This window comes from Mytilus edulis, chromosome 10 (assembly GCF_963676685.1).
Source record: "Mytilus edulis chromosome 10, xbMytEdul2.2, whole genome shotgun sequence".
Taxonomy (NCBI): Eukaryota; Metazoa; Mollusca; class Bivalvia; order Mytilida; family Mytilidae; genus Mytilus; species Mytilus edulis.
This window is the reverse complement of record NC_092353.1, coordinates 1,300,805-1,325,261: the sequence shown is the minus strand read 5'-3', so window position 1 is coordinate 1,325,261 and position 24,457 is coordinate 1,300,805. Positions and strand designations below refer to the sequence as shown.

The 24,457-nt window shown below is 32.3% G+C and overlaps 1 protein-coding gene across 2 annotated transcripts; it reads right to left on the bottom strand.

The window, feature by feature from the left end:
• Positions 1 to 179: 179 nt before the first annotated feature.
• On the bottom strand, positions 180 to 22,545 carry LOC139493113 (uncharacterized). Of its 2 annotated transcripts, none has more exons than XM_071281271.1 (8): positions 22,434 to 22,545; positions 13,636 to 13,793; positions 12,961 to 13,111; positions 11,642 to 11,751; positions 8,183 to 8,297; positions 7,535 to 7,674; positions 6,745 to 6,805; positions 180 to 5,524 (listed from the first exon to the last, which is right to left on the bottom strand). In XM_071281271.1, exons 1-8 carry the CDS (start codon positions 22,519 to 22,521, stop codon positions 1,179 to 1,181), a joined length of 5,169 nt encoding a protein of 1,722 aa, XP_071137372.1. In that variant the 5' UTR covers positions 22,522 to 22,545; the 3' UTR covers positions 180 to 1,178. The 2 variants fall into 2 exon arrangements, with proteins under 2 accessions (XP_071137372.1, XP_071137373.1); XM_071281272.1 differs by having other exon boundaries at positions 180 to 6,473; positions 6,676 to 6,805; positions 22,434 to 22,454.
• Between the last annotated feature and the right edge of the window lie 1,912 nt (positions 22,546 to 24,457).

Here is a 24,457-nt window from a genome sequence, read left to right as displayed (position 1 = left end):
AAATTTGAGCAAGTACCTTTTCAAGGTTAATGTGATGGGTTAAACCAACTTCTGAGGGCAAATAAAGTATTTAAAGTGGTAAAATTATATCCATGTACCTCCAATTTAGTAACACAATTATATACATGTCCACTAGGCTTAACGGAGGGATTTCTAGAAATGATTTCATTAAATAAATAGTGAATGATCAAACTTTAATTGAACATTTTCAAATAACTAATAACATTATGTACATAATAAGTTACAATTCAAAGCACTAATACACATGATAATATATACATTTGATAACTTTATAAGCAATAATTGGCATAATTTGAATCCTATCAAAATATATGTTTGGCCATAACAAATTAATCTGGTGTTTCTCGGACTTTTATTAGCTTGCACACATTTAATCCCTTATTTTTTTAAATAAAAATATCTTTTTATTAATGCAGTTATAAAATAACAAAGATATTATTAATATTGTAATGGCCTTAATGATATAATTATTATGGTTTATATTTTAACTACAATTAATACAATTATTTTTCTTACAAAAGCCTTATATAACAATATTGAAAGATAAAAAAATCAACTCTGGACGGTTTGGACAAGGGTTTACTTAGCTATAATATATAACAAGAAAAAAAAAAAAGAACAAACAAAAAAATTCAATTGAAATTATTTATTAGATTGTGATCATAGTTCTAACTGGTATCTTATTTAATTTTTCCAGAAGTTAAAATTAAATTAAAAATTTCACAAAAATTCAAAATTATCCTAGCAGGTAAATAACTAGAAACAGTCCAGAACATACACCATCATTAACATCCATATCACATAATTTTTTTTTTTTAGGTTATTTGTTTAATTGTACAAAACGACTGTATCATGCAAGAGAACTATTGTGTTGAACTATATATTACAGTGATATATATATTTTACAGGGTTTCTGAGAAATAAAATCAAAGTCCATACACTAAACAATAGTGGATGTACATAAAAGTAATGCTTCAAAACCCTAGAACAAAAATTTTGTAAAACACTTGTTTCTGTAAATGAAAAATGTTAAACTTCTGAGTATTATTTTTTTCTTTAAATGTTATATACAAGACAAAAGATTTTTCATTTTATTCTTCATAATAAATATCTTCCACCTACATAAGTTAAATGTTATTTACAAATGCAGAGATTTTCTAAACTTCTAAGGTATCATCCTCCTCAGTGATGGTCACCAGTGCATGATCCAAGTCCACATAGTTAAAGCTGTCGTCTATAGATATGTTATTGTTGTCATCAGTAACCAGATCAATGAGATCATTGTTGTTAGTGTTGGCCAGGACAGGATCTTCTAAAGTAGTATCAGGATCATCGGTAAAATATGGAGTACAGCCACGCGAATCATTAAACGACATGTCTGAAACAGAGACAAACGTATTGTCACAGGTGTTAGGTTCTGGGCTGCGATAAACGTATGGTCCAGGGGTAGAGTAAATGTGAGGTCCTGGTGTAGAAAAGGGGGTTTCCATTTGTTCATTTGTCCACAATCTTTTCTCAGAATCTACCATTCTCACAGCATAATCTCCCCTCTCTGCTTGTTGCGTTTTGTGAGGTGTGCATAATCTTTCCTCAGATTCTACCATTTTGACAGGATTATCTCCCCTCTCTAACTGCTGTGTTTTGTGAGGTGTGACAAATGTAAAGGTTGGATACCTCTCCTTTCTATCAGGGGCCATATATTCTGAGACAACCTGATTGTAATTTAACCAATCATCTAACGTCTCCTTACAATGTGTGTCTTTCTGCTCATCATTTAAATATACAGATTTATCTGGAGTTTTACAACTTTCTCGATCATCATCTAAAACTTCCTGTAATAAATCTTTGTTTGTAACAGATTTTTCCAGTTTCAGAGTTTCGTACTTAGAAATATAATCAGGTTCAGGGTAATTATCAGGTTTATCTGTCACAAATAACATAGAAACATGATCTGGTTCTGGATAATCATCAGTAGTATCAGACATGAACGACTCTTCATTCTCTCTGAACGATACAAAACTAGGGAAGTCAGAGGGTGTAAAATGCCATCTGGTGGGTGACATGTGGCAGTCGGACAGATCCTCTACGCTAGACTCATCAGATAATAACTCGTCTAAAGGTTTTAACGCTTCTTGAAGGAAAGCATTCAAGTTGCTGCAATTGTCATCAGCTTTTGGAGTGTCAGTGAAATCATGCTGTTTTATCTCTCGTGTTAAACTTGACATAAAACTGAGCGAGTCAGGAGACAATTCATCCTCTATCAAATCCTCGCTGTCGTCCTTTATAAAATCGTGGTTCATGTTGTTGTTGGTAGGAACAGGATCCTCAGGGTATTCGTATAACACGTAATTACCTTGTTTATCAATCCTGACATACAGACCATCAGACTCGGTAGAATTGTCTAAGAACTGTACAGGTTCTACAAACTCTGGGGATTGTTTGTCGGTTGTGTATAACCTTGGTTGGATTTCATTCTGTCGATCTATGTGTTCTTCTAAGTTAGAAAAACTTTCAGTATTGGCAGAACAATTCTTATCACTATGACAACTGATTAAATTCTCATACTTGCTACAGAATTCAAATTTTCTTCCCTTGCATTCAACTAGCTGAAAATCAAAGTGTGGTTGTTGGTTTTCATAGGACACCTTAAATTTTCCAAAGTGATCAAATATTTGTGGAGGACTACCATTACTACTTTCTACCTTGTCCTCATCCAAGATTCTGTTGAAATATGTATCATTTGTGCTGAAATCTTCAAAAGGAAAGCAGGATTTCATGTTATTGATTTGTTTAGGCTTCTTAGCAGGACTCCTCTTTGTACCCAATGACTTATTTGTCTTCTCTTGGCCCACACACATTTTGTTTACACCATGTAACAATTTATCACAAATCTCTACTGGTTCCTTAGTTTTACTGGCTCTTGTCACAGATTCTGACAATTTTCTAAATGACAATAGTTTAACTGGATTCTGATCATGTCCAAGAAACAAATGTTTGAATGCAAATCTTTTTTTCCTGGTCTCTGCCAAGCTTTGTGCCAAATCTGATAAATAATTCAAAGTTCTTGACCTTTGCACTCTACTAGAATTGTGACTATGTTGTATTGATGAGTAACTCTTTCCTCTGGGAATTGTATCTGATTTTCTGCCATTAAACTGTACTTGCTCTTGAAGAGTGTCACTATCCTGTTTCTCAGAACTCAAATCTAAGTTTGGTATGTTGGCAATAGGAGAACTTGAGTATCTTGGTTTCGATGACACACGAGGAGAGCCTTCACAATAATCTGAAGAGTTGTTACTTATATTTTCTTCCATACTTAGATCAGCCATTAGAAGTTCTTGGATTGGAGAGGTACTGACGTTTCTTGTTTGAACCAGTCTTTGATTGCCAGAGATGTTTATAGAATCACTAAGTGACATATCAAAACTTGCAGTTTGAGTTGACTGGTTGGAACAGTTTGACATTGTGGATATATTTTGGCCTTGTTTTAATAATAACTGCTTTGGGTATACTGTTAGATCTCTCCTGGTTGGAGCTGGAGATACCCATGGTCCTGTCCATTTATATGACTCGTTAACTGACATATCTAATGAGTAACTATCTATACCTCTACTGAATGAAGTCTCAGATAGACTGTCCCCAGTAAGGCTTAATCTACTATCACAGTATGGTTCATATACATCGCTTTTGGTGGCAGCTGTCGAGGGACAGGAAAAATTACTGTATTTGTCTGGATCAATATATGAGCTTGTTTCCTGTCTGGGAGGAGTGTAGGATGAGATGTCATACTTTTTCTTCCACTGCTTGATGAATCGCTTTTCCCAATCATCCAGCACATCTAAACATAGCATTGCTAAGGTTGGCACTGAAATCGGTGAAGTTCCACCTACAGCTTCTTCTACCACTCCAGACTCAAATTGAGCTCGAATCCTGTCAAATTCTTCCTTGTGGTGACAGAATATATCATTGGTATCTTTGGACTTTCCCAAACCTTCATCTTTTAATTCCTCCACAACATCATCCAGGACATTATCTACATAATCATTAATAAACTCTCTCTCAGTCATTAACAAGACTTTATTACAAGGACTACCCAGACTATCACCAGTGGCTGATCGTTTCTTTGCCACTGATACAGACTTTGATCGTGGTGATTTCTTTTTCTTTGACGACTGATCAGACTCTCCTCTCCCAGGTGAAAACTTTCCAGATAGCATGGAAACAAAAGGGTTCTCATCACATACTGTGTCAACCTCACCATCAATGGAATTATTGTTTAACTTCAAGTCTGGAGGTAAGGTTACAGATCTGTGTCCTAAACTCTGCTTTTGACTTGGGTCTTTTACATCAAAAAGTTTATATTTATTGGCAATGACTTTCATAAAGGGAGATAAATGTCCACAATCATTTAACGTTGCTAAGTAATTCTCTTCGTGGACTTGTTTATTGTCAACATCTTTAGACTTATTTCTGTCAGTTTGTGAGGAATGATGGTATTTGATATTAGGAGCAGACTGGTGAACTCTAGCTACCTTTCTAAAATGAGAACGTTTTCTTTCTCTATCGATTTCCCCAATCACTGCTAAATCTTCCACACTGAGGTTACTAAAGATGTTTTCTGTTGACTGTGATTGAAGGTCATTAGTGTGATATTTCTGTGTCTCCTTTGTAGTGAAATCATCCACAGTATAACCCTCAATCCCCTTGTGACCAGTGGTCAATTCTTCCTCCAGTTTAATTTTGTCCTTCATATCCATCATGTCAGAAGTACTAGGTATTGATGAAATCTTATTATCTGTTGTGTCGGTAGTACTTGGTATCGGTGAAATCTTATTACTGAAAGCTACAGATGCAGCCTTAGCCGATTTGGTTTTCTTGCTAAAAAGATTTAAACTAACTTTAGGCAAAAGACTTTTTTTCTTTTTGACCTTTGTAACCTCTATTTGGGACGTTTTCATTGGTTCAATATCTGGAACAGTCCAATTGTTATGCAGGGATGATGTTCTATCTTTTACTGTTGTTTCATGCAAACTTTTAGAGTTGTTACTGTTAGCATTAGTCAAACTACTCCTGGACAAGAAATCAGTCAGTTTAAATGATCCCACATCAGGATAATTTCTCCCCTTCGGCTTCCCTTTGTCAGGTTCTATATCAGCATATTCTATCAGATATTCTTCTTCGTCAGGAAACTCAGGAATTTTAGAAATCTTCAAAACCGACTCCAATTCTGGGTGTAATTGAGAAGTTGTCTCCCCTAGATATGAATTATGTACATCAACAACACAAACATTAACATCAGAATTTACAATAGATTTTTTAGATAAGAATTCAGAATACTGAAGCATGTTCAGGTCCTGAATAGATACTATAGTTTCTGGCAAAATATCTAATTCAGTTTCAGAGTCATAAACTGTATGGAAAAAATTGCCAGAAATATCAGAGAAAGGACTAGGTGATCTCTGATCTGTATATAGGGGTGTGGCTTGCTCTGCTGGGGGTCTGTCTGTGAAAGTAAACAAACATACATCTATGGTTAATAATAAACACCTTGATAAAAGATTTAATGCAAACTCAAGCATACAAGGGCAATAAAATACAGCTCTATTTCCTACCTCGAGCTCACAACTTAAATTTTCATGCCACACACATTATAGACATAAATTTTGGTTAAGCTCTCTCAGAATTCCACACATTTTAATAAAGCACAGATTTTTTTCTGCCAGAAGGCAGGATACAGGGGAGGGGGTACTGTGGATACCAATATTTGGGATTTGAGAAAAATTATATTTTCTTGGATATCTTATTTTGTGGTTTCACCAAATTTTGCATACAAACCAATAGAAATTTTGTACTTCGTTGAACATCAAAATTTGTGGCTCACCTGTAACCAAGAAATCAACAAAATTGGTATCCCACGAATATCAATGAATCCACAGTATATTTTTTTTAATTAAAGCTATTATAAAGTTACTTGGTTACTTAAAAGAAACCCTTATAAACCAACAGTTTTCATTCAAAACTAGGGCCAAGAGAAAAGTTTTTTGTGTACTATAAAATCAATTTGTTAAAATACCAATACAACCCACCCTGTACCTAGTTGAGTAGATAATTTAACACAGGAGTAACGATTTTTTTACACTTTATATAATATAACATGACAGATAAATAATATCAAGAAAAGATATTTCCCAAATGAAAAGAAAGGATCACTTTTTCATGGTCCAGCTTAGATCAAATTTTCCAAAAACCACAATTTAACCGGATTGGTATACCTTTTGATTATAAGCTTTTATTACAGGAATTTTCTAATAAAAATTAATTCCAGTAAAAATACAGGTTTATACCAGGTCTAGTTCAATAACTGAAATTTGCCTGTATTCTTTTAATTCAGAAAAACTTTTGTTTTTGAAGGTATCTTATTTTTAATTATAACCAATACCCCACTTTTATTACTGTAAATTCAGTAATTATTATGGCATTGATTATTGTGATTTTTGACGAATTAACAAACATGTGAGTTTAATTATTTCGATTTTAGGAAAAGCTCAATATAGATACATATTTGATATCAGAATGTGTGTTCTTATTATTGTGATACTCAAGCAGCTGCATTATTCACATTAATAAAAACCTGCCAATATTTTCTAAATTTACAGTATTAATTGTCATAGTATTTTATCATCCCTCCACTTGATCAGTATACAAATGTGTATAATAACTTACCTTGTTTATCTTTCTTTGGCACACTTGTTGGATGATGACTTGGTTCTTCTGGCTTCGTTTCCTATAACAGAAACACAAGCATGATTTTATACTGATTTATTTTATACTGAAGGTTTCATAAAAATCAAAAAAAGAAGGTTTAATAGCACTGTGTTATTCTTCTGGCCTCCAAGCAGAACATTGTGCCCGTCATTCATGAAATATTTGCAACTAGATGTTAAAAAAACAACAATTAACTGCAATGGTTTTTAATATTCTTCTAATTCAATACTTAAGATTTAAGAATTAATATTTAATGTTGCTTGGGGGGGGGGGGGGGGGGGGTCAGCTGTTACTCAAAATATTAAATTTACCAACAGTTGCAGACATATAAAATAGTGATTTTTTAATTGATGTTATCAATGATAATTCCAAATATTTTTACCTGTATTGTTTGTGTTTTCAGTAATAGATTTGAGTAATAGAACCTTGATGCCATACAAAGGAATTTGATGCTGACAGCAAATCTGTGCCCTTAAAATTTTATTTTTGACTTGACATACTGTTCAGGCACCTGTTAGTGGTTTATGATATTATGTTGATCTTTAGATGTTAGAAGATTTTAGTGCCAACAGTTGTGTCTCATAGTATTTTCATTGATGTAGACACCGCATTTCTTTTTTGTATACAAATAAGCCATTTCTAAACACATGTTTTTAGAAATTGGTTCTCACTGGCAATTAATTAAACTTCATCTTCTCATTTTCATACTACATAGTATCTGTGATGTTTAGGAGGCAGACAATTTTACCTGTTCTGGTGGTGGTACTTTAGATCTTGTTGCTGACCGTAGTTTGATAGGTCCACCATCAAATATATTTCCCAGACCAACACCACCAACAATCTTCTTTGTCTTTGGTTCAGCTTGTGGTGGTTCTTTTGGCTTTTCCTCTAAAAATGAAAATTATAAATCTATATATAGACCAGAAAACTTGAATATAATTCATTACCTTGATATCATCTTACAATTCATTAGTGATGAACATTTTTTTTGTTAAAAATAATCGAAGAATGTGTTGGTCACCTTGAGGGCAAACAGTCACTGATTCAGGTGTATTACAAGACATTAGTGTTAAACCTGGGGAAAAGATGATTTATTACCTATTAACTAGTTTTCAATACCTGATTACCCTTAGATAGCGGATCTTTGTGGTTTTGTCTTCATGGTAATTATTTTTTGTGCAACATATAAAACATTAAACAATATTTTCAATTCTTGTTTGGATTTTTTTTCCTATTTAATATCATTTTCCAGACTAGATTAGGAATGTTAAATATTAGATTCACTAAATGTTGCCTTTTTTTGCTGGTAGTGAACACTGTATACAGTCATGTGACAGTAAAAATTCAAACCCTTTCCCCAACAGGAAGTGTATGGTTTAATCTAATTACAATATACCTGGAATGTGGTCTGGTTTAGCTGTAGGTTCTATTTCTTCTATAACTTGTACAAAGTTGGAGGGAAAAACACCAACTTTACCATGTAGTGAGCCTTCCCACCAGCCCTCTTCTTCCTGAAAAATAATTAAAGGTAAAAGGTCTTTAAAATACAAACTTTAGGCCAATTAAAATTAATTGATAGATTTTCATCCCCGCCCGCCCCTGTTAAATCTTCCCGCCTCGATTTTTTTTATTTTTGAAAAAATTATGATTTCCGGATTTTGTTCATTTCCGTTACCGGTAACCGTCGATAATTTCACTTTATGCAAAACTTCCTGTTTTAAAATACGGTTTTTCGTATTTCTCAGAGTATTCTTACTAAAATCATTAAGTCGATATATTCTGATCTATGATGACAACATCATTTACCGAGAATAGAGATTGATTACGAGAAGGGCATGAAATATTCGGGTTACGAGTAATATGCTGTGTCCAAAAACGCAAATCGCCGTATGTCACAAATGACACAAATGTTTGTGAATAAAACACCTTGGATTTATTTTATTTATACAATGTCTTTGTGTCAAGAAATTTGAACTGTGAATGAAACCCAAAAGCGTAAGAATCGTGGAACACATTTGACTGGAATAAAGAAATTGACACAAGCATGAACTTTTTAGATTGGTGACGGTATATTGAGTTCAGAAAATCGACAAACATACGCATTTTTTATTTATTAATTTATAGCAAGCCATACCTGTCAACTGACCCGGATTCTGCGGGTGTGACCTGAGATTTTCACAATTCTGAGGGATCACCCGGATCACCCGCCGGGTCATTGAAATAACCCGGAAATTCCGAAAATGACCCGATTTCACCCGTATTTCTTAGCCTTGAGATTGATTTTCATAAGTAATATTCCTTTGAAATACCGGCAAATTCGTAATTCTTCCATGAACATGCAGTTCATCTAGCTATGTAAACTGTCAAATTAAGTGACCCATTAAGTGCATGGCTTCACTTGACAGCTTTGGTGTCAAACACACTGTTGATTAACACCAATTACCTTAGCTTTAGGTCGTAAATAAATTGCTCTGTTGTTTTACAAACATATTTCAACTAAGAGTTACTTCCCCTTATTTGTCACCATTCAAAATTATTCCTTATATTTACGTTTTATGGGTGAAAAAGATTAAATCATAATAATATAAAATTCAAATACATATTGAAAAATAACTTTTCATTATTTTTATACCTTTATACAATTTTTAAAAAAAGTTGAAAATTATTTTTTACATTTATACTCCTTTAACTGTATTACTATATTTTATAATAGTCTAATTTCCTTCTTTAATGAAGAAAAATACTGTGGTTAAAGGCTACATAGTCAATAATCTCAAACACTTAAGAATTACATTAAATTTTAGTGTTTGATGATTGCAGTATTTCTTTTTTAAAAGTAAAGCACATACATGACATAAGACTGAATTACACAAATTTATAAAAATCTTTAAAAGTGCAATGAAATAATATTTAATAAGATTTAAAATGACTTAACAAAGTGAACATGCATTGATGTTTTGGTATCTTTGATATACATTATAAGAAAATGTACCATAAATACTGAAATTCAGCTCGAAAAAGTTCGTACGCGTTATGACCTGAGATTTGATTCTTCAATGCAGGTCATGACCTGCATTTTCATCGTCACAGGTTGACAGGTATGGCAAGCTCTTAGATTTAGATTTAGCCATGCCTTTCGTTTTTTGTAGAAAAACAGCAAACATCCTCTGTCACAATACCCACGATAGAGTCATTAAACAACTTTATGTTTTACATTGTAATTATATTTGCATCTTGCATACTAAGGACCAACCCTATTATTTCAACACTGTTTAAGTTTTCATTTTATTCTGTACTTATCGTACTCGTGTTGCATACCAATGCATTTGCTTCATTTTATTAGGACAACAAAACATTGCTTAGAAAGCAAAATACTTTTGATGGAGCTAGCTCAAAGTACGTTGATTTGTTGAACGAGGAATACTGCTTTCTCAAAAGTTGATAAGACAGGGCTATGAATCAATCAAATTAATGTCATCACTCAAGCAATTTTATGGTCGCCATCATGAGCTGATTGGCCATTATGACAAAAGTGTGTCAGAAGTCATATCTCAGTGATATTCTTCCTCAGTCATAATAACCGAACTGAACAAAGAAATAACATGACGGGAGCCGTATACGGTGCAGGAAATGCTTACCCTTCCGGAGCACCTGATTTCACTCCTGGTTTTTAGTGGAGTTCGTGTTGTTTCCTACTTATTATTTGTAACTGTTGATGTAAATGTCTTTTGGTTTTATGAGTCTTTGGTTACTCCTTGGTTTTGATTGTTACTGTCTTATACAAGACACCTTATGGATGTATTTACATGATATAAGCTTATTATTACACTTGCATATATGAATAAACCGTGACCAGAAGGTTTCATATGAAATAAAATTTAAAAAATAAAATCCTCCCACCCGCCCCATTTTTTTCAAAAATTTGGATGAAAATCTACTAATTAATTTTAGTTGGCCTTATCAGTATCTTCCCACCAGCCCTCTTTTTGTAAAAGAATTAAAGGTCACAGGTCTATTGATGAGAAAACACAAATTTTACCAAAAAGAAGTGAACCTTCCCACAAACCCTCTCCTGTAATAGAATTTAAGGTCAAGGATGGATTGTAATTTTGTTGGTAGAACAAGAAACCCACTGTTTCATTTTTGTACCTACTTTTTCCTTCATTCATTATACATTGTTATATGGAAGTCTTTTCTTTTTCTTGGGAAAAAGAGACCATTTTAGGCTCATTTGACCTGCCACATTTTGCACCTGTTTTCCAATCTAATAAGGATCATTTGTCCTTTAAGGTACAACAACATGTTATTTATACAAATATATTATATAAAAGTATGATTGCTCAGTAATGAAATCATTTTCCAAAAAGATTGTATTTATTGAAAATAAATCATTTTTCCATCTAGAAAATCAGAAAAATTCTCTAACCAGGCTGACATCTTTGATAAACAATTCTAACATTCTAAAAGTTTGAAGGTAATTAAGAGTTGATACATGTTTATATTGAGGACTTGACTTGACTTAATCCACTTGGTCCCAAGGGGGACATAGGGCGACTTATATTAAGGAATGGTGAACAATTCATTTGCCAAATACATGTATGTAAATCCTGATTAGCATTTTGAAACACAAAATTTTTGTTAGAGCCTAATCTCAGTTTTCAGTATATCTTCAAAAATATCAAAAAAACATAAAAAAAAGTTCAAGTATTTTAAAACTCTCTACTTTCAAAAACATATTTTAAGTCACCAATGGACCTTAACTCTGTTTTATAGTTAAAGGCCACCAATGGGTCTTAACTCTATTCTATAGTTAAAGGCCACCAATGGGTAGTAATTCTGTTTTATGAGTACAAACCTGTTTAAAAACCTCAACAACATCATCTATGTCTAGCTTTAGTTCATCTTCGTTGTCAGGCTCATAGGAATATAATACTTTGGCTCTTTTGATCACTGCTTGGTGAGATTCTACAAATAGACATTGTACAAATTTTTATATACGCTACATTTGATACCAAATATTAGGTAATAAAAGCTGAACATCATCAACTTTGATAAAACTCACCATAAGGTGCATGTATATATACACATACACATACAATTATAGGAGTCCACAGGCCTCTTCTCAGCAAGAGAAGTAATTAAAATAGCTAGGACCAATAATACTAATTTAAAATCTGTGCAGGCAAACTCATCAACACCAGGGAAAAAAATTTGTAATGCAGATGAATGTTTCAGCTAAAAAAGACTCACCAGTGACACTCAAATTAATTAATTCATAAAATTTTGACCCTTTAACAAAAATATAAAAATTTCAAAAATTTTGAGCCAACCATTTTATCAGAAAAATTAAACTGGTTATATAGCAGTTTGACAAACACCAATTTTGATCACCGAGAAGCTTAATATTCCCTTTACCACACAACGTAATTAAAATGTTTAGCTGACTTTACAGAGTTATCTCCCTGTAGTGTTAGGTACCACCTTAAAAGAGCATTGTAAACCCAAAATTAAGGAATTATACAGCTCAGGTAATCTATTGCTGTGGTAGAAAATCCTTTTTTTTTTAAAATAAATGACAAGTTGTAAAGAGTTACTGACCCTTAATTTTGTCATCTGAAACCAGAAATATTTGTTTGTAAAGCCTTAGCTGCTTTCCTGTATTCATGTCAAATCAATACAGTGTTGAACTTATTACTCTCCCATTACTTATTTTTATACTTATTATTTCTAATATCATTCTAATATCAGGTATATGTTTATCATTACAAATGGTAAATGTTTTAGTTACTGCTTTTGTGCAGATTGTTAGCTTCATAGCCTTCAACACGAGGACAGCCACATGTTGTTGGTGCCATGTTAGCTCCATACACAACAAGTGGTTTGAATTCTTTTCCTAGTAAGTCAGTAGGAGACATCTATTTCACCTGTTGAGCACCAAAGTTAAAATAGTCATTTATAAAGAATTGACAAAGTTCTATATTTGGCCAAATAAACAATCATCATGTTTGGCAAAACTGATTTCAAAATACAGATAAACATTTGTTAAAATAAGCTGAATTTTTTTGGTGATATACTAAAGAATGATTTTTTTTCTACTTATCATCATTTTATATCAAAGCTGTTGTATGTTAGCTGGTAATTTTAACAATTTTTAGATATGACCCAATTATTAACCTTTTTTCCTCTGTGAGGCACCAACAGGTATACCATCTTTGATCTTGCTGGCTAAATCTCTGACTGATGTTCTCTGCTGGGTCTTTATATCTCTTTTAGGGTCTTCATGTTTCTCACGTTTCTCAACAGGTTTATCTTTCTTCTCAATTATCTATAAGAAAAGAACAAGAAAATTAAAAATAAAATCAAGAATTTAAATCATAAATTACAGAAGCTTAAAGATAAAACTAAGAATCTTAAACATAAAACCAAGAATCTTAAACATAAAACCAAGAATCTAAAATATAAAACCAAGAATCTTAAACATAAAACCAAGAATCTTAAACATAAAGCCAGTTATCTATAACACATAAACCAAATAAAGAAAAACCTAATAATAGTTTATAACATACACCAAATTAATAAAAACATAAAATCAAAAATCTGAAACATTTAACTGTACATTTTATCATTGTGTTACCTTCACTAGCAGAACTTTAATAAAGTCTTATTAGTTGTCTCCCCTTCATCTCCTCTTCTATCAATCATTATCATTTATATCAATGTTTGAAAACAACATATTTCAGGTAACTTTTTACATGTAAGGTAACTAAATATGAAGAATAAAAAAATTATATAGAAACTCCAAGGAAGAAATGTTGGTCTCAACTTTCTGTCCTACATTTGAAACATTACCTTTACAAAATTATCTGGGAACATCCCTTTCTTTCCATCCAGCTCCCCTTCCCACCATCCTCCATCTTCTGTTAATACGTTTTTTATAGTTTGACCAACTTTAATGCTTAGTTCATCTGGTTGCTCTGCTTCATAGTCATACTCCACTATGCATTCCACTGTAAAACAACAAAGAGATAGTCAAACTCCACAATACATTCAATAGTCAAACAGCTAAGATGCTATAAGGCTTCCAGATATGTGCTGGACCATGGCCAGCAATTATGCAGTTGGAAAGCAAATACAAGCCATATTTTACAACTATAAAAACAACATAAAATATATAATTAACATAACCTGTGCATTTATTATTATATTAGATGTTTGATAATCTTAATGGTTTTCATCTCCACAGTCTGCACCAAAAACTTTTTCAACTACTAGTCCGAAGACCAATATCCTTACATTTTTCTTGTTGGTCCAAACAAATTTTTGCAAAACTTACTAGTCCGAATGAAATTTTACTAGTCTGGGGCATCGGACTAGTGGCTAACCGTGCAGACTGCTCCATAATAAGACAAATCAGTGTTTTGTGGCTAGCAAAACTCCCAAAATCAATCCCAACCTTCCTTTTATGGTCATAAACCTTGTGTTTAAATTTCATAGATTTCTGTTTACTTATACTAAAGTTATGGTGCGAAAACCAAGAAAAATGCTTATTTGGGCCCCTTATTCCTAAACCATTCGGACATCAAGAATTTTTTATGCGGATCACACCGTATTTGTTTTTGATTTACAAGTACCTATTCAAATCCAGTTATGAAAAATACGACTTTTCCGAATTGACTTTTTGTGATTTAGCAGTCAGGGGTGCTACTTAAACAAGTGATTTTATTATCTCCTATTTCAGTGATTTTTTTTATTCAGTTATCACCTATTTAAGTGATTTTGGTGTTTTCTTTGATCTTCAAATGCTAATTTCATTGATTTTCCATATTTTCACAAACTTTTCTATAATTTTCCTACATAAATCAATTATCCCTTTATCTTTGGATATCAATTTCACCAGTGCGCTTGGGCAGTAAGTTAGTGCGCTAAAGCTTTTAAAAGTACCCTTGGGAATTGTTCTGTAATCAAATATTCATTAACTACTCTTACTATCAGACAAAGGTCAACAATATTAGGTGACCTGATTGGTTTTCTTTAGAATTAGAATGATTTATTTTAAGGTTATGTCCTGATCTACAAATTATTCTAGTTTTTGCATATTCAAATAAACTGTAACCAGATGCTCCGCAGGGCGTAGCTTTATACGACCGCAGAGGTTGAACCCTGAACGGTTGGGGCAAGTATGGACACAACATTCAAGCTGGATTCAGCTCTAAATTTGGATTGTGATTAAATAGTTGACACAGCATAGGTTTCTGACACAGAATGAATGTGTTCTAATGAACTTAAAATTTTTGTTTTCTCTTAGAGCAATTCACTATGCTGTTGAATATTAATCCTCTCAAAAAAATGTTTGAAGAAATTTTCTTTTTTATTTATGAAATTTCAAATGAGAAAAATTGAACCCAATTTTTTTAATCACATCCCCCTTTCCCTTATTCCAAAACTAATCTCAATTAAAATTTCTAATGGAGTTTGCAACAATAACTACTCATTTAAATACATCATAAAATATTAAGATGTAAAAAAACTGCTTGTTATCACTGAATGGTAAAGATTATTTTAATTTATCAGTTGGTAGTAAAAAGTGAATATACATTGTATATTGTATATAACAAAGATTTAAGTTGATTCTGGACAAAGAAAGATAACTCCAATTAAAAAAAAATCTTGCTATTGCACAATATTTTGCAATTAGATATTTCTTGCTTACTATTCTGGACAAAGAAAGATAACTCTAATTAAAAAAAAATTTGCTATTTCACAATATTGTGCAATTAGATATTTCTTGCCATTGCGCAATACTGTGCAATTGAAAAGAATTGCTATAGCACAATACTTAATATAATAATTTTAGATCCTGATTTGGACCAACTTGAAAACTGGGCCCATAATAAAAAATCTAAGTACATTTTTGGATTCAGCATATCAAAGAACCCCAAGATTTCAATTTTTGTTAAAATCAGACTAAGTTTAATTTTGGACCCTTTGGACTTTAGTGTAGACCAATTTGAAAACCGGACCAAAAATGAAGAATCTACATACACAGTTAGATTTGGTATATCAAAGAACCCCATTTATTCAATTTTTGATGAAATCAAACAAAGTTTAATTTTGGACCCCGATTTGGACCAACTTGAAAACTGGGCCAATAATCAAGAATCTAAGTACATTTTTAGATTCAGCATATATATCAAAGAACCTAACTGATTCATTTTTTGTCAAAATCAAACTAAGTTTAATTTTGGACCCTTTGGACCTTAATGTAGACCAATTTGAAAACGGGACCAAAAGTTAAGAATCTACATACACAGTCATGACAGTTAGATTCGGCATATCAAAGAACCCCAATTATTCAATTTTGATGAAATCAAACAAAGTTTAATTTTGGACCCTTTGGGCCCCTTATTCTGTTGGGACCAAAACTCCCAAAATCAATACCAACCTTCCTTTTATGGTCATAAACCTTGTGTTTAAATTTCATAGATTTCTATTTACTTATACTAACCTTATGGTGCGAAAACCAAGAAAAATGCTTATTTGGGTCCCTTTTTGGCGCCTAATTCCTAAACTGTTGGGACCTAAACTCCCAAAATCAATACCAACCTTCCTTTTGTAGTCATTAACATTGTGTTTAAATTTCATTGATTTCTATTTACTTAAACTAAAGTTATTGTGCGAAAACCAAGAATAATGCTTATTTGGGCCCTTTTTTGGCCCCTAATTCCTAAACTGTTGAAACCAAAACTCCCAAAATCAATCCCAACCGTTCTTTTGTGGTCATAAACCTTGTGTCAAAATTTCATAGATTTCTATTAACTTAAACTAAAGTTATAGTGCGAAAACCAAGAAAATGCTTATTTGGGCCCTTTTTGGCCCCTAATTCCTAAAATGTTGGGACCAAAACTCCCAAAATCAATACCAACCTTCCTTTTGTGGTCATAAACCTTGTGTTAAAATTTCATAGATTTCCATTCACTTTTACTAAAGTTAGAGTGCGAAAACTAAAAGTATTCGGACGACGACAACGACGACGACGCCAACGTGATAGCAATATACGACGAAAAATTTTTCAAATTTTGCGGTCGTATAAAAACTGGCAGGCTTATCAAGCAAATGACAATTTCTGCATGTACATAGTTGTTTTTTCAATGGAATTCTGGTCTTTTTACCAATAAAAAAATCAAGCTTGTGGGAAAAATATCCAAAAAATGTTATAAACACCTATTGAAGTGATTAAATTTTAGCTTCTCAAATTACTTGTTTCAGTGATTTTGAAAAGTCTGTGCAAAAATTTTAAATATTTCACAGTCAAAATCACTCAAAGAAGTGATTTTGAAATTACTTGTTTAAGTACCACCCCTGACTGTTTAGTTATATTTAAACACTCTAAGTGTTTTAGAATCAATTACATACATTTCTAACAGCAACTTGATTTTGGAAATCGGAATTTCCATGAAAATAACGCAAACATGTGCGATTACATGTACACGATTTGAAATTAACAGTTTTACTTTACGTTTTCAACACATGTCAAACAGTTTTCTCTCTGATTTCTTATAAAATAATATTTTAAGAACAAATACATTTTTGAATCATGATTTCAGGTATGAGACAGTGAAACCGTATTTTAACTTTTCTTAATTAAGTCTTTCCACTTTTCTGTGGAAAGACTTATTGTTTTTCTTCTGATTATTATTTTTTTTTTTTCTTCCGCCAAATTTTGTTCTTGCGATAAATGTTTGTTTCGCAAGATGTCGCTTAGATATTTCTCATATGGTATCGTATAATTAAGGCGCTTTTACATTTCACCCTGCTTAGGCGAACCATTTTCTTTGTAAGAGTTATCTCCCTATTCACTGTTTACCATCAGAGTGCATCTCCTTCGTAACAAAAAAAGATATTGACAAAATTCTTTTTACAAATTGTTCGTTACATCCTGAGGAATTTTTGGCTAATTTGGATCGAAGGGATTCGATGAAATTTTATAGGAGTTATCTACCTTTACCAAAAAAAATTTGTCGGTATGTATTTTTAACTCATAAACCATTAACCGCATAACCCGGGAATGTTTTTATTTGAGACCCCTAGGTACTAACTTTGAAAATGAGGTCAAGGTCAAAGGTCAAGGTTAAGTTCTCAATGTTGATTTTTCCTTGTTTTGGCTTTTTCTCCAACATCTTTTAAGATATATATAAAAGAACAAGTGCAAAATGTTTGCTTAGTTGTAATGAAGATATGTTACATTTGGTCTGAAACAATCTAATGGCATCTTATAAGAGTTATTGCCCCTGAAATGTCTAATTATCAGGTTTATTGATAATTACTTCAACATGATTCATTATATGACCAAATGACCTTTAGCAAAATATTGGGTGACATATGACCTTGAAAAACGACAACCGGAAGTGACCTTGAAAAAACCGGAAGTGGCCATTTTTGCACTTTTTTCATGAAAAAGTACTCATAACCCATATATTTTGTAATATAAATACATTTACTTATCACTGTAGACTAGAATGACTTTTGAACAACCGGAAGTGTCTAATTATCTTCTGGTTAGAAGGAAAAAGTATATAAAAACTTTATATTTTTGGAATTACTGTTAAATAATCTATCATATGATACTGGAAGTGACTTCAACTTCACCGGAAGTAGCACATTATTTTTCTTATTTAACTCAAAAGTACATGAAAACCATTCATTTATAGAATCAGTATGAAGAAACTTGCTTTTTTAAATAGTTTCTTTGATGTGGAAAGACTTTCAATTGTTCTCTGAACAATTGGTTTTTAATTGATAATTATTTTTGTTAAGGACAGATTCTTTGAAAATTTTGTTTACCAAAAAAAAGTATAAACGTGATCTGTCGATTTTCCCTGAAGTCTCCCTGTTGGGTCTTTACTTCTCCCTATAACTTTGAAGTGTGGTGACCCCTGCTACGGGTGTAATTGACACCTGTTTTAATTTTACCTGAAAACCTACGGCCTGGGGACAACACTGAATCAAAGAAGATGTATAATTATATGGCTTCACTTGACAGCTTAGGTGTCAAACATACTGGTAATCAGGAATGTTTACCTCTAGCAAACTGTCCATGTGTAATAAGAACTGTGTATTGGAAGATAATTGAAGTCGATTTTGGTTACTTCCCTTTGTTTTATCTTGTTTTAAGTTATTTTTCTTTAAATAATGTAAATTGTTAGAAGAATACAAAGGATATATATTTTAATCAATCATAAATGATTTTAAATGTCTTGGGACAAATAAGTTCCATAAATCTAAACATTATTTGAGTAATATAGACTTTTTTGCACGGCTTAAATTGAAATTTATATAAAAAATCTGATCACTTAATTGTCATTTTAACTTGCTTGAAAAGTTATCAATGATAAGGCCAGACTTTTTTTATTATCTGTTTAACGAGATCCGCCGACTCCACCTTTCCCGATTTTAGAATAAAAATAAAAGTAGTGCTTCTTACTTTTATTATTATTTTTCCCGCCGACTGTTACGAAATCCTCAGAAAAAAATAAAATGTGTTGTTCACGATACTCGCTTTCAGTCAATTGCGTTATCGGTAATATTTAATTTTTACCAAGTCAATGAAACAGCAATTTTCATTTAAAAGTAAAGAAATTCAAGGCATAAACGATATATTTTCTTCTAAGAGATTTTTAAGCTGGTGGCATGCTTTTCATACTTGTTACACGAGAGCGTACATCAAATCATTCTAACTTTCGGCAAAATCAGTTATTACTTCATCAGAACTTGATGAAATTAGCCTCAAGTAAACTTGTCATCCATGTATTGCATTAGAAACGTCATATTCCTTTCCAAATAACATCGTTTATTTTTGTAAATTTTTCTTCGTCCGACATTTAAATTTGTAGAACTACGGATCGGAATCGGGATTTCATCAGAAACGGACCCGCTATGACCGAAATCTGGATTCTTGCGATAATGACTACAGACGCATGAATGGCACTGTTGACAGACAAAAATTGATCCCAAAAGGGAAAATTACGCATTTCACACACATTAACATACTTTTGATTAGATCTTCTTGATTAATGTATATATTTCCATGTATAAGCATTGTTTCAATTTATAGGTTAAAGTTGTTTAACTCTGGGACTATTACACCAGAGACATATATACAGGTGTATATATATGTCTCTGCATACACTAAGAGGTTCCGGGTGACTAATGTATATTAGTGGAAATACAGAATCAAAACATAGTTTTTACGTTTATTTTAATAGAAGGGTTAACCAGAGACATATATAAACTATATTTATTTATATTTCTCTGGGTTAATATATTGGTCTGTTCTCATTTCATTGTTCTTGTATTTTGATAAATTCTAAAAAAAAAAAAAAAAAAAAAAGTCACTTATAATGGTTTTATTTTTATTTTTAGTGTCGACTGGACCAATTTTGCACTTTTATTTTTTTTTTATTTCGCCCCCTCGACCCTAATTTTTTACAAATTTTCTTGTTAAACAGATAAAATAAAGTCTGGCCTAAGGAGAAAAGAAAAGGTCATAGTGTGTTATTTAAGGCAGTCAACAACATATGAAAATGTGTGAGTCTAACACAAAATGGCTAATAAGCAAGTCCTACAAACCTAGCGTTAGAACATGAACAATTTCTTTAGAGGCATCAATTATATGACAGTGATTTTGCTAGCGCTTGTCACTTTTGTATTTTACGAAAGGGTTTTCTCATTGACGTAAGTATTTCAAATCAATTTCGTCACTTTAATTTTGAAAGTGTAAAAAAAAAATCGCAATATGTTAATTATAAAAACTATAAATCTACCTGTCTTCATGTTTTTGACAAGTTTATGACCTCCAGGTAATTAACATTTTTAACAGGTGTTACAAGTTGTGATTACAACTAATCCGCTTATCGCCATCGGATGGGTCACTAATCCATTAATTATTATTAAACCCCATAATTGAATGACCATCATAATTATTTCCACAGGAAAATCAGTCAGTCGGCATTTCATTTCAACAATTTCGTCAATTAATCAAAAATGTAACAACCCGGTCAGTTCGCATTTGAATTTCAATATTTTCCAACGATCTGAAGTTCATTTGTCGTAGATTCGTCATTCGAAGGCATTTTCGTCATATTTGATTTAAATTTTCATAAAAAAACTTTCAACAATTTCCATTTAAAATAAAGAACTTTAATGTATTTATTCAAAACTTTCACGAGTTAAACAGGTGCTTCCTGAAATGTGTTCTACGCATGCGTGAAAGTATTCCTTTGACTATTTATAGACTTTAAAAAAACGTAAAATACGAAATCATTTAGAATCAATTAAACGAGAGAGACAAATATCTCTTACTAAGGGAATTTAAATAAAAAAATGATAATTTCCTGATGAATCCGGACTCGTTTTGAATTTATTATCCACGTGTCACTTCCCGTTTTTGTTTCATTTTAAAACCGAAAGTAGTAAACGTGATCTATTGTTGATTTGTTTACAACCTACTTTCAGTCATTATTATAGTTCCAAAAAGGATTTTACACATTTCCAACTTGATAGAAATGATTTCCAAATATCGATTTAGACCTTTTATATGGATAATGATTATGCAGTGAAATAATCATTGCAAGTTAATTTCTGCTGTGATTCCTTGTTTAAAAAAAATAGAATCCAACTTTTGTTGATCAGGAATGACCCCTGGAACAAACTGAAGAGAAATTGTGAACTAAATTTCTGGATTCCATGTCAGAATATTTCATAATAATGGCCAATACAGTCAAATCATACAATAACTGCCAATCATGCTGGTGCCTCAATCCCTTAAAATCTGACAAAGTCAAAAGATGAAGCTAGTAATATACATCATTGGTCCCTTGCATTTACACAAAATAAGGTTGATTTTAATAGCGCGCAAAAGTGACTAAAGCCCTCAAAATCCTAGCTTAAACCCTGATATGATACCCACAACGTAAGATTGTGATTGCAAAAATTAGGGTAGTAATGCATTCTAACGTCAGGCTTCAATTCAAACATTCATTTCGCCTACCGTTAGTGTCGAATCAGTTTAAATTTTACCAATCATCATGATTCTCAAATATTTATTGTTACTGTCATTTTTTGGAAAAAAATTAACGTGATTCGTCAAAATCAGTCGATCTTTTTATCGTCTTAAACAAAGTGTACACTTTATCGTCATACACCAACAATTACTGTTAACATCATTTGGCAAGATATTTTACCATTATTGGTCATGAAGTATCCCTATTATGACCCTTATAAATTACCTAAATTAATATTTCTATAATAAATATCAAAATAAAGGAAATGAGCTGAAAATAATATATGAGGAAATTTCATTAAAAAATATTAGGTTCACACAGAAAAGGGGGGCCAAATACCAAGTTAACCATGTGATATTTGAATGATGAATTGTTTATCGAGAATGTTAACATGTTAACACATTTCTAGTGATTTTTGTCGTTTTATGGAGGGACAGAAAATGCATGTCAGAACGGTGAATCAGACTGTCAACTTTGTTGACAAACATATACACAAGAATATTTTGATAATTAAATGTGTGAAATTGATAAAGCATATAAGCAGTTGATAAAAGATGTATTGTAAACATGTATATTTGCATTTTGTACCCATTTTTGCCACTGTATAACGGTGATTCACAGCAAAACAAGTTGCATTACTCGTACTTCCCGTATTTCCAAAATGGCTACTGGTCATGTGATCTCCGAAGTTAACCGGGAAGTTTACTTCGCGCCAAATTCAAGAATAGTTTAAAAAAATCATTTTTGACATGTTGTTGTTTTGATGCTTTTTTTTGCAAATATTACGGGTTGCTATTAGACGATTTATTATTATACATATTATAAAGATATGATATTCATTAAAATTTAGTTTTAAATCTATATCGTTTTAATGAGGGCCCTCATGGGGTTTTTGATTATGTGATTACTTGGCCGTTTTTTTAATGATTATTTGATTATTAAGCCAAATATTTCATGATTATTTGATTACCTAGGACTGTATTTTTAGTTTATGATTAATTGATTACTAAAGATAAGCAAATATTTAATGATTATGTGATTATATTGGCAAAAAAATGGTGATTATGTGATTACTAGGACCCCCCCATGAGGGGCCTCTTTAATATACCCCTATAAGTGGGTCTCATTGGGGACATAAATTTGCGTCTAAGCGTGGCGCTGGATTACCGATTTTTTAATAAACGTGACGCGGGATGTTGAGAGAGAGAGTGAGAGTTTAAATCTATATCGTTTTTGTATACCCCTATAAGTGGGTCTCATTGGGGACATAAATTTGCGTCTAAGCGTGACGCTGGATTACCGATTTTTTAATAAACGTGACGCGGGATGTTGAGAGAGAGAGTGAGAGTTTAAATCTATATCGTTTTTGTATACCCCTATAAGTTGGTCTCATTGGGGAAATTTGGGTCATAGTTAGAAAACTAAAGACTATTAAGCAACACTAAACCCCATCAAAAATGGGTATGATCCACGTGGTATGATCTCAGATGCAGATCTTGCTACATATGTGGTACTGACCCGTCGTGTTGCTTATGTTAATACAAATCCGGTAAATAGGCTTATTCGGTAGGTCAGTCACATTCGTAGTTACGACATAAGGAACATATCCGATGTCATCTGTAAAAAACGGTTATTCCATTATGGTCAACCAACTCGTAATGGCGTCCGTAAAATTTACGAAGGAATGATTCCAACTTCACCACTTAAAATTCCTGGTTTAATACCTTCCTTTTAAGCAACACTCCTCTATCAAGGAAATCATGATAGGAAATACAAGCCCGGGAATATTGGTATCAATTAGGATATATATATACTTCGTATGCAGTCGCTGCTGGAATGTTGCTATATAGAAATGGAAAGTTCACATATGGAAAGTTGAAATCATCTCTTTTGTCATAAAGTTTTGTTTTCAAACAACCCTCATTGTCAATTTCTAGATGAACGTCAAGATATGAGGCCGACTTAACTGTATATATATCTGTTGTATCCTTTAGCTCTAGTTCGATGGGATAAATGCGTTCAACATAGTCACCAAGTTTAGTGAGAGACTCAGAACATCATTTTTATAGCGGAAAGTAAAGTTAAAGGATATTGCTTACTCCTTATCTTTCTTCATAAGAAGTTCCTGTATGAAGTCAGCTCCATAATAATAAAGAAAGTCGGCAAGAAGAGGGGCACAATATTGGTTCCCATTGGAATTCCGACATTCTGTTTAAAAACACGTCCTCCAAACGTAACAAATATGTTGTCAACCAAAAAATCGAGCAGCTTTATAATCATGATAATGTCAGTTCCAGACAATTTTTTGTTTGAATCGGAGTTTGAAACGTTCACCATTCTTTTTAACGGATCAAAGTAATACCAATTTTTCAATCTTTCAATTTGTCTTTTAGTTTGAAATGGGGAATACTTGTGTAAAGTGTAGAAAAGTCAAATATTTTAATAATTTATACTATTGCAAGATGAGAGAGTCTTAGATTGTATGTACTCTAAGAGAGTCGTAGATTTTATGTACTCTAAAAGTTCTTTGGATTTTTTTAGTATCCACATTTGATTCACGCCACCTTTAGGAATTGGTTGTAAAAGCTGGGAGCAACTATCAAATGTTTTAA

Coding starts and splice junctions, on each gene's coding strand:
- LOC139493113 (XM_071281271.1), bottom strand. CDS start 22,521: ATGACCAGTAGCCATTTTGGAAATACGGGAAGTACGAGTAATGCAACT. Junction 8,298..11,641: donor TTGTTGAGGTTTTTAAACAG/GTTTGTACTCAT, acceptor ATTATTTTTCAG/GAAGAAGAGGGCTGGTGGGA. Junction 5,525..6,744: donor GCCAAAGAAAGATAAACAAG/GTAAGTTATTAT, acceptor TTACTTTCACAG/ACAGACCCCCAGCAGAGCAA.